At 43.0% G+C, this 11,472-nt stretch overlaps 1 protein-coding gene across 1 annotated transcript in view; it reads left to right on the plus strand.

Annotated features, from left to right (window-relative positions):
- Window positions 1-583: 583 nt before the first annotated feature.
- NEO1 (neogenin 1) overlaps window positions 584-11,472 on the plus strand; it is a 212,546-nt gene continuing 201,657 nt past the window's right edge. Inside the window, exon 1 of the mRNA XM_081831880.1 lies at window positions 584-1,038. Coding sequence (XP_081688006.1) covers window positions 912-1,038 — 127 coding nt within the window. The 5' untranslated portion in view covers window positions 584-911. The remainder of the gene's footprint in view (window positions 1,039-11,472) is intronic.

An 11,472-nucleotide genomic window follows, 5' to 3' on the forward strand; every position in this document is an offset into this window, starting at 1 on the left:
TTTTTGGCGAGCACATAAAGCCCCGTGCCGACCCTCTGCGCACCCAGGTTTCCTCCCGGAGGCCATTCGGTTTCCTCTGAGGCCCTATATAGAGGCTCTGGGCCCAGGCTGAGGAGAGGTGCGCTCCCGCTCCGGCCTCCCGGACGAGCCTGAGCTCGGAGCGCTTCTCGCCCCCAGGGCTCCGCAGCCCGAGGCGTCAGAGTAGGTGAGAAGGGGGGGTGTGGATTTCTCCCTGGGGCGAGGAGCAGGCGGCGGGGGCGCGCGGGGACGAGAGGCTGCGGCGAGCGGGCGGCCGCGGGGAAGAGGAGGAGGATCCGCTTCTCCGGGGTTTCCCTGACGCCAGCAGCAGCGCCCGGCGCGCGCGCCCCGCTCCCGTCCGCGGCTCCGGGGAGAGGGGGGAGGGGAGCGGCCTGCCGCCGCGGCCCGCGAGGCGGCAGCCGGGATTGGAGCGGGGGCGGGCCGCGCACGGAGCCGAGGGGGTGCGGGCGAGGGAGGCGCGCGCTTGCGCGTGCGCGGGTGTGCGCGCCCCGGGTCCCCGCCCCCCACCCCCACCCCCGCCGCCCGCGGTCTCCGCCCCCCTCGCACTGGTGTGTGGAGCCGGAGTCGGCGGCGGGTGGCGGCGCCTGGAACCTGGAGACCGACCCCCCCAACCCCGGCCCGGAATGTACTGACTCCCTCCTCTCTGCTCTCCTCCCCTCTCCGCCCCCCTGCAGGAGGGAGGTGCCCCCGAGTCTCCCCTCCCGCGAGAGGGGCCGCGCGGGCCGGGCCGGGCGGAACAGTGGCGGCGGCGGCCGCAGGAGCCGAGCCTGCAGCAAGGGACCGGCTGAGGCGCGCGGGAGGGAAGGAGGCGAGGGCTCCGCGACGCTGCCGGTGCCGCCGCCGCCGCCGCTGCCGCCGCTCGCGGGGCAGAGATGGCGGCGGAGCGGGGAGCCCGGCGACTCCTCAGCACCTCCTCCTTCTGGCTCTGCTGCCTGCTGCTGCTCGGGCGCCCGACGCCCGCCGCGGCAGCCAGGAGCGGCTCCCCGCCGCAGTCCCCAGGTAAGCGGGGGCGCGGGCCCGGGAGGCGCGGGGTGGGGGCGGGGGCGGGGGCGCGGCACCCGCACCCGTACCCGCACCCGCACCCGCACCGGTGGCTGCGGTGTTTTTGTTTAGGATCCTGGAGGAAACGTGCAGGAACTTCTCTGCCTCGGCACCGGTTGCCAAAGAGAAAGGGGGTCGCGCTAGGTGGAGAGTGAAGTAGGCGGGCGGGGACGCGGCCGGGGGAGGGGCGGCCGCGGGGGCGCGTCGGGGGCTCCCGGGTCTAGTTCTGCGCTTTGTACCCGGAGGCAGGTTCACCCCTCGCCTTCCTCCCCTCCCCCAGGCTCATCCCACTTGTAAGAGTGGGACATTCTTGTGCTCACACAAGCACCAGTAGAGGCCACTACACACCTCATTAAATAAACAATCGCACGGCCAATTCATTAATTTTCAGGAAAGGAAGGGGGAGGGGGGCTTGAACTCCACATTCCCTGGCTAGGGATTTCCCAGCTGAGGTCCCAGGGAAGCGCTGGCTGGTCTCGAGGGGACACATCGTGCGGGGATTGTAGCCCCGAGGCTGCGGAAGAGTGAGGGTGTCTGAGGGGCACAATTGCCCCCTCACAACCGCTGGTGTTGACTTAACGATGAGGGCGACTTGGAGAACCGCTCCAACTGATTATATCTGTTAGTGTTTCCGTTATGAAATGCCTCTTCTTTCCTGGGGATTACAACTATATTTACAGCCTGGTAACTGCTTTTAACCTAGGGAATTGTCTAAGCATCGGATTTTAAGTACTTTATGTTTCCAAGTGCAATGTATATATTTGGCCTGAAAAACTGTTTTTAGGTGTTATTTTTAAATATCATAGGTTATTGAAATTACCTGCATCCCTGTTTAGCCTGCCTGGAGAAGACCTTACAGTGTAGTTGAGCGGGACACACTCAGCAGTTGAAGGGCAAATTAACATGCAGTCTGTTTAAATTGTTTGACCAAGGTGGTGTATTGTAAAACTTGACAAAACTCTCACCTACTAGTATGAGATCTGAAATTTTTGCATTTGAACGTCATCTGATCAGGCACAGTGGCAGCTTCTAATCGCCAAGCCTTTAGTTGTTTTTTGGATTCATACTGAATAATACTTAAAATCACACTGCAAATGTAACTTAACTGATTAAACTTTCTTTTGATTTTCTTGCAGAGTATTATTAGCTCATGGATTTTGCCAACGTTAAAGAAAAGCTTTAAACCTGAATACCAATGGGCATTATCTAAACAGCGATATAAGCGACAGTGTTTTAGTATCAAACCTGCACTTGCACACTCAGCCTGTACCTGGGTTAGAATACACATTTTGGGCCTGAAATGTAGGTTTACTGATCCAGCCTTTCTATTCTTGTGGATGGGCAAGAGAAATGTAACTATTTTGGAAGACAGATTCCTTCCTACTCTTAATTTTATATGTAATTCATATTATGTATGTTTTAGGTAATTGGTGGAGTTTGTTTAGAATTTTGTCAGTAATTTTGTAAATAAATAAAATACTAATAATTTTATTAGGTTAATAAAAGTCATGTAAGCAGTCTCTTAGAAGTGATTGAAACATATATTTCAACACTGATTCAGTTGATGGGCTTTTATTTTGTGATGATGAGGTGCAGGCATTGCTTAAATGTGTGTCCTGCCTTCATGGAGCTTCCAGTCTGGTGAGTGGGTAGGAAAGATAGCCATTAACTACTAATTATGTAAGTAAGTAATGTGATAAGCACTAGAAAGGAGAAGAATGGGTTTTGAGAAAGTATACTGCCAGGACCTAACCTAGTCTGGGTGTTAGGGTGTCTGAGAAGTGAGATCCCAAGGGTGAGGAGGACTGGAGGTGGGGAGGCTCACAGCTAGTCAGTGGTATTAGTAGGGACTAGAGCACAGATCTGATTCTTGGTTCAGAGTGCCTTGCACAATCCATCCTGCTTTATTTCTCATTTCTGCAATGATTACAGTGAGTAGGTGGTAGGGGGATGGAGGTATTTGGTAGAAAAGGGAGAAAATTAGGGTGTGGGACAGCAGGATAAATGGAGTGGTTTTCCAATTTAGGGTGACGTTGAGGAGGACAAAGGAGGGAGACGAAGTAGTGATAGAAAATGGTCAGCTGTAGAGGGTTGGAAATGATTAGGCACACTGTCTGGCTTTAGGAAGGAAGGAAGATTTCTGAAAAGATGGGTAGGGACCTAGGGAAAGAAGTCAGGCAGAGCAGCCTGCCTGTGCAGTGCAAGTCTTCTCTAATCAGAGTGAGGGTTAAGGAATGGTGATGGGGTAGAATTGAGATGCAAGAACGGGGAAAGTAGGGAAGTCAGTGTTGAGAGCTCAGTTGAAATCAATTTGAATTTAAAGTAGACCAGATGAGCTATTTCCACACTTTCTCCAGCAACTTTCTGTATGCCAAGAGTAGAATTAGTGAAGTTTTAATCCAGTATTGGTTGCTTATGTGTTACATGAAATATGTAGAAACCTTTTAAAAAACTTTTACTAGTGGGCGCCTGGGTGGCTCAGATGGTTAAGCGTCTGCCTTCGGCTCAGGTCATGATCCCGGAGTCCTGGGATCGAGTCCCGCATCGGGCTCCCCGCTCTGCGGGAAGTCTGCTTCTCCCTCTGCCTCTCTCTGTCTCTCTCTCTCTCATGAATAAGTAAATAAAATCTTTAAAAAAAAAAAAAACTTTTACTAGAGTAATCGAATATTCCATTCTTGGTCAGAATTCAAAAATGTGTTTGATGAAATGTCATACTGGTGGTGAGGCTAACCTTATCCTAGACTTCAGAGGTGTACTGTAGCTACATTTCTCCTTTAAGGGAAGAATCCTGTTGTCATCATCCCACATAGATGACACTATCTGTCTGAATCATTTACTTGATGTGATTTGTTACCTCACAAGGTGGTCTGTTCCCATTTTGAATAACTTCTACCCATAAACTTTGCTTTATGCAGCACATTTAACTTTAATTTTCGACCTTCTCACTCTTGATTTCTTTTTCCTTTTCTCTTGCCTTTTTCGGCATCACTGTTAATTCGTCTCTTACTTTTGTGATCAGTTCGTTAGTTGTTACTCAAGTTTTTCTTTTATTCCCTTATTTTTTTTTTTAAGATTTTTATTTATTTATTTGAGAGAGAGAGAATGAGAGACAGAGAGCACGAGAGGAAGAGGGCAGAGGGAGAAGCAGACCCCCTGCTGAGCAGGGAGCCTGATGTGGGACTCAATCCCGGGACTCCAGGATCATGACCTGAGCCGAAGGCAGTCGCTTAACCAACTGAGCCACCCAGGCGCCCTCCTTTATTCCCTTATTAAATGTTGGCATCAAAGTTGATCTCCTTCTGTCTTGTCTTCAGTTGCTGCCTGTAAGCTAATGACTCTCCTAGTCCACTCTTCTTCACGTGCCATTCAGTAGCTTCACTGAATAGGCACCTTACTTAACCAAGACCAAAGGTAAACTCATTTTTGCTCCCCTTCCCTCCTCCTTCACTCATCCCCTTTTTCTAGACAATAACAAACCAGTTCCTGGGCCTGGGCTTTCACATTTTTGAATGATTGCATAGACTTGTCTTCCTGCATTACTTGTCTTGGGCATCTTTGTGCACCATTCACCCAAGTTGAGGTCTAGAAGTCATCCTGGACCCTCCCCATTCCCTCATTCCTATAGCCAATACTTCTGTTTGATTTTTACCTCCTAGATATTTCTTGAATCTGAATCTTTTCATCATCATCCCCACCTAGACTAACAATATAGTGGCTTTGTAATTCATCTATCTCCACTGTTACCCTCCAGACATCTGTCTTCCTGCAGGAATGAGTTTTCCTCTGTCCTTTTCTGAGCATGCCATACTCCTACTTAAAATCTATTAGTGTTCCACAGCTTGAGTGTTAGAGTCTAAACTCCTTGGCATGAAGATTGTGAAGCCTTTTGTGTTCTTTACCACTGGCCTCTCCCACCCCGAATTTAAAGCCTCATCTCTTGGCACCTCTAATGTGTACCTGGTGTTCCACCACTTCTGGTTTATTGCAGAGCTTCATGTCCCCATGCCTTTGACAAGCTGTCCTTTCTTCCTTTTTTTTTTTTTTTTGGTCCTTTCTTCCTGTTAATGCCACTTTCCACCTTGTCTACTTCTGAAATTTCTATTCATCATTTAGTGAATTTTTCTCTGCTATCCCCCTGCCCAAAGAGAGTTAGAGTTGTTATTCTCCTTGTTTTCATAGCTTTAAATCTTGTGTTATATATTTTCTTGTCTCCTCAACTTGTCTGAACCTCTTGAAGATTGGGACTTCTCTTATTTACCTTTTGTATACCTAATGTAGCAGAAGCATCTGGAACAGAGTGGATAACCAGTAAATGTTTGTTGAAGGAGTGTTGAATTGCCTTTGTTTTTACCTTTTAGGGCCATATAGCACAAGTCTGCTTTCCTTGTATGATGGCGTTTCACGTGTCTAATGACAACATTTGTGTGTGTGCAAGTATGTCACTTTCCCCTCCTCTTTCTAAGTGAATCATCCTTTATTCCTTCAGCCACTCTTCCCATTACTTACTTTTCTGGCCCTTTTTGAGTTTGGTCATCCTTCTCTGGATATGCTGCAGTTTTAGTCTTTATTAGTTTTGTCATCTTTGGAAAGATCAATGATTTTACTGAGTCTTCTGTAAACAGAGACTGATGCCCTGCTCTGCTTGCCTAATAGGATGAGGTATAAAAGAATTTGTAGATTTCCAGGCAGAATGTTCAAAGGAGACAAAAAATACTGCTATTCTTAGACTGTATGGAAATTAGTATGTGATGTGGGATAGTGAAAAAAGACTTAAGATATGAGGCAGAGGATTTGGGATTTCACTCATGGTCCATACCTGCTCTTGTATCTGTTGAGGGCTATAGGTAACCTTGCTTTTTACCTAACTGGATTGTCAGAAAAATGAAATATAAAACTGCTTATAAACTGTAAAGTGTTGTGTCTTTGTGGAATGGTTTTAACATTTCTTTATGAACTTTTAAAAAATACTGCAATTCTATTAAATTTTTTGAAAGTGTAGATTTTTTTCTGTTGGCTTAATTGATTATTGTTGATTTCTTCTTTATGAGTTTTCTTTACACTAATAAAAAAATACCGGGGTAACATTAATCTCATTATGTATGAAGGCTCTAGGCCCTATTTAATAGTCATTTCCCAAACACTTTATTTTATTAGTGACTTCTGTGTGGTTGCAAGGTATTTACCATGTCATTGGTAGGTGTTTTGGCTTCTAGGTAAAATTGTATGAACAATAGGAGAACAAAAGAAATGACCATAGATAAGATCATGTTGACCAGATAGCTACCTGAGGTAGTAAAAAGTCTAGTGTTTATGATTTTAAAAAATTGACGTTGCCATGGAACACAAACCAGTGAAAGATACTAAAATATAACCCAAATTTTTGATTCATTTAGAATGAAAATAGTTTTTTGATTAAGAAATTTTGGAAATAGAGACAAAAGCCATTTAGACCCACTGGTATAACTTTGGTATATTTCTTTCTAGTCTCTGTTAATATTACACATCAGTGTTACATAGTAGTATGTACAACTTTATATGTAGATGTTTTCCTAACATTATGCCAGTTTTTGGTTGCTATATTATATTTAAATAATTTTATTTTTAAACTTTATTTTAAAAATATGTAAATATATTTTTGAAATAAGACAACATAGAAGTAAAGTATCACTTTTACCAACAAATATCTTTTTTACCTATAAATAACCACTTCTGGTATTTTTTCTTCTGCATTTACATATATATGTATTTTTTACACATAAGCAGGAACATACTACTTATTGCTTTTCAACTTGATTTTTTTTTTAAACAGTGTGTTGGAGATCTTTCCAGTATGTATAGATTTTCCTATAACCATTATTGAAAATGTCTGTATAATATTGCAGTGAATGAATATGGCATTAATAGCAACCAATAAAAGTAGTATTTATTGAACACTCACTGAACTCTAGGCACTGTATCAAGCTCTTTTACATGCATTAATTCTTTCTTTCACCTTGTGAGGAAGATGGTAACATCCCCCCATTCTACAGATGAGGTAACTGAGTCTCAAATAGTAAGTGACCAAAGGTCCCATAGCTCTCCTGTGGAGAAGTTGTCATTTGAATCCAGGTCTTTCCAGCTCCAGAGCTTATGCTCTTTATTATACTGCATACTGCTTCTAATTATTTATTCTCCTGTTATGGATGCTGAAGTTGTTTTTAGTATTTGGCTGTAATAAAAAATGCTGTCATGAACATCTTCCTGCATATGGTGTTTCCCTTCTATTTTTTGGATCCCCACATATGGAATTATTGGTGAAAAGATAATTTTTGTGTGTCTATGAGAGTCAGGTTTCCATTTATTATAGAAGAGTATGATATCATCAAGAATAATACCATTTACTAGTACTTCTACAGCTTTTTCAAGGTATATTCACCTTTAATTGTGAACATTGAATACTTCAGTTCATTATTTTAAAATGCAGGTCCTATAGCTTCTCTGTTTCATCTGTTAACTGCAGGGGTTAATTACCTAATTAATAGGTAATCTCAAAGGTCCCTTCTCCCTTCAAGTTTCTATAACTCTGAAGTCTATAAAATTGAGTCGTGGATATCTAAATGACCTCTATTCAGTTCTTGTGTTTGAACACTGATCATTTCTGTTCTTGGATGCAAGAATTGACCTTTTGTCATTCTCTAGAACTCCAGTTATGGTACATCTTTTTTTTCTGACATGAAGTTGGATATGATTAGGGAAATCTTTTAAGTTGCCTGTAAACAAGATTGTGTATGATTTGGTATAAAAATAGCTTTTTTTTTTTTTTTTAAAGATTTTATTTATTTATTTGACAGAGAGAGAGAGAGAGTGAGAGAGGGAACACAAGCAGGGGGAGTGGGAGAGGGAGAAGCAGGCCTCCCATGGAGCAGGGAGCCCGATGTGGGACTCGATCCCAGGACCCTGGGATCATGACCTGAGCCGAAGGCAGACGCTTAACCACTGAGCCACCCAGGCGCCCCGGTATAAAAATAGCTTTATGGCCGATTTCAAGAAATAAAGATTTAAGTGTTAGGAAATTGTGAGATACTTTAAGTTGCAGGATTACTTGCAATATTAGATGCTTACTCTTAGGCTTTATACGTGATATAAAGTAAATTGCCCAGGTTATAGATCTGGCTGAAACGAGCAGGTTGTGATCCCTTCTTTTGATTCCCTCATGTAAAGAAAGGAGAGAGAGAGAGGTAGTAGTTATATTTTTTTTTTTTTTTTTTTTTTATTCATTTGAGAGAGTGAGAATGAGAGAGAGTATATGAGAGGGGGCAGGGTCAGAGGGAGAAGCAGGCTCCTCGCCGAGCAGGGAGCCCGATGCGGGACTCGATCCCGGGACTCCAGGACCACGACCTGAGCCGAAGGCAGTCGCTTAACCAACTGAGCCACCCAGGCGCCCGGTAGTAGTTATATTTTTAACTTTAAGGAAATCAGTACGTGAATTCTTCTTGAAAGGAGTTAGCAGTTGGGCAGTCTGAAAGTCAAATGTGTGTTTTTCTGCTTTTCCTCTTAAAAAAACCATGAAAATAACCTGCTTTAAAATTGTTTCGTAGCAAGAATTTTAAAATTTAATTTTCCAGTCAGTTTATCTATAGCCAAAACTAAACATTTAGGTAATGTTGGCTAGTTGCAAACATTTTATCGATGGTTAATTGTGCACAAAGCTATACACCGTGGAGATACTAAGATGAACTGGACATGGTTTCTGTCCTTAGGAAGCCTTGGTCTAATAGCAGAGGTAAGACATCCCCACAGATAATAACTTAATTTGGATGGAGAAAGTGTCATTACTGCTGTAGGTGGAAAAACAAATTCTGGAATCACTCTGTTCCTGTTAATCAAGTAATAGTTCTGCTTTCTCTCATAATTTTGGTTCATAGCTTTCAAGTAGTCCTAACTTAGTTTTAGCAAGTCAGTAGACTAGAAGTCTCAGAGGAGGTTATTTTTCATTTCTTCTAAGCGAAATGGTCACTGGAATGTTTGAATATATGAGAATTCTAATAATGGAACCATCTGGGAGGTGCAACTTCTTCCATGTCTTTGGGAAATGTGGAGATTGATTATACTGGTTTTCAGAATTTATTATTGGTCAGTAATAGCCAGTAAAACTTGGTGATGAGTCCTGAGCAGAGTGAATTTTTAACATGATACTACATGGAAACTGGATACAGAATATTTGTTTTTCAGATATAGAGTAAATGGAAAAAAAAAATCACCTGGAGGCGCCTGGGTGGCTCAGTCAGGTAAGCATCTGCCTTTGGCTCAGGTTGTGATTCCAGGGTCCAGAGATCAAGCCCTGTATTGGGCTTCCTGCTCATCAGGGAGCCTGCTTCTCCCTCTCCCTGCTCGTGTGTGCTTTCTCACTCTCTTTCTCTCAAATGAATAAGACCTTTAAAAAAATCACCCTGATATATTTTGTTATATAAGGTCTAGTTAAGATCTCATTATAATTTATAAATTTAGGGACAGAATCACAAATTATGTTTTATTGATAACTGTTTATTCATAGCATAACTTTTAACGCAGCAACTAAAATTTAAGGGTTTTTTTGGTTAATTCTTCAAAGCATTTGAAGTTTGAAGTGGGGTTATTGTTTTAAATTTATGTAGTGTTAATATCCAAGAGATTGTTACACTTCTTATGGCAATAACCTCTTTATTAATAGCCACCTCACCTACATAAAATTCAACCATATGCACCCTTACCTCTAGAATATAACTGAAGACTAGAGAATAAGAGAAGTAAGTTTTTAAAGTCCATGCATCAAAGTAAGTAAGTTTCTCAGAGTCCCAAAGATTCTGTTTAGAGCCTGTTTATCTTTAATTCATGTGGATTTCTAACAGATTGTACTGTCTGATTTCTAAGCCCATTGTGATCAAAAGTGGGTAGAGGCTCTCTGGGGAATGCCCCCTAACGAGAGCAAGTTGTGACCTCGTAAGGAAGGAGATTTAAAATAAACATAAGACTGCAAAGATCTGGGACGCCTGGGTGGCTCAGTCGTTAAGCGTCTGCCTTCGGCTCAGGTCATGATCCCAGAGTCCTGGGATCGAGTCCCACATTGGGCTCCCTGCTCAGCGGGGAGTCTGCTTCTCCATCTCCCTCTGCTGCTCCCCCTGCTTGTGCTCGCTCTCTCTCTCTCTCTGACAAATAAATAAATAAAAATCTTTTAAAAAAAAAAAAAAGAATGCAAAGGTCTTCCCTTAAACAGAAAAAATTGTCTCAGCCATGTTGAAGAAAGTTTCTTTCCCTCTCCATCACTGCTAATGGATTTTGCCTGCCGCTTGCCCTTTCTTTTCCCCTTATATTATACATAAAGTTGCTGTTTGGGAAATCCGTCTAAACTTTGAAATCTCTGGAGTTTCATCTCACCTCAAAATAGTATGGGTCAGGTTGACACCTGAGGTGGAGAACAGGAAATGTGATAGGAAGAGAGGTGAGGTGGCAGGGCACAGCCCCTTCTCTGCTGGTCCCTACCCCTCTGGCCATGGAATTTATCTTTTTTAGCAGCATCTCTAACCCTGATTGCTAAAATATGTACTGCATTTGAATTTTTAATTTTTGGGTGAAATTAATTGTTGGTTTGAAATGAAACACATTATAAAACTTCAAACAGTATGTAAAATAAAAAGTGAAATCATATACTATTTCAACCTTCTCCCCAGGGATAATCACTTTTAATAGCTATGGACTTTTTTTTTTAAGATTTTATTTAATTATTTGAGAGTTGGGGGGAGGGGCAGCAGGAGAGGGACAAACCAGCTCCTGGCTGAGCAGGGAGCCTGACAACGCAGGGCTCCATCCCAGCACTCTGGGACCATGACCTGAACCGAAGGCAGACACTTAACCAACTGAGCCACCCAGGTGTCCTGGAATTTCTGTTTTATATGCACAGTTAAATATTTTAAATATATAATACATATATAACAACTAATGCATATATAAACCAAATATGGATAAATATATATTTAAAATTGGGTTGTGCTGTGCATACTGTCTTCCAGCTTGTTTTAAAGACATCTTTCCATGTGAGTACATAGAAATTTATCACAGCTGTTTTGATAGCCATATGGTATTTTATAGATGTATCATACTTAATTTAACCAGTTCCAATTTGATGCTCCCAATTTTTTTTATTGCAAACATATGCAATGAACCCATTTTTTTTATGCATTTTTTTTATTCTTATGTTAATCCCCATACATTACATCATTAGTTCTAGATGAAGTGTTCCATGATTCATTGTTCGTGCACAACACCCAGTGCTCCATGCAGAACGTGCCCTCCTCAATACCCACCACCAGGCCAACCCATCCTCCCACCCCCCTCCCCTCTAGAACCCTCAGTTTGTTTTTCAGAGTCCATCGTCTC

This window comes from Leptonychotes weddellii, chromosome 9, assembly GCF_054177405.1.
Source record: "Leptonychotes weddellii isolate Sample4059 chromosome 9, ASM5417740v2, whole genome shotgun sequence".
Classification (NCBI taxonomy): Eukaryota; Metazoa; Chordata; class Mammalia; order Carnivora; family Phocidae; genus Leptonychotes; species Leptonychotes weddellii.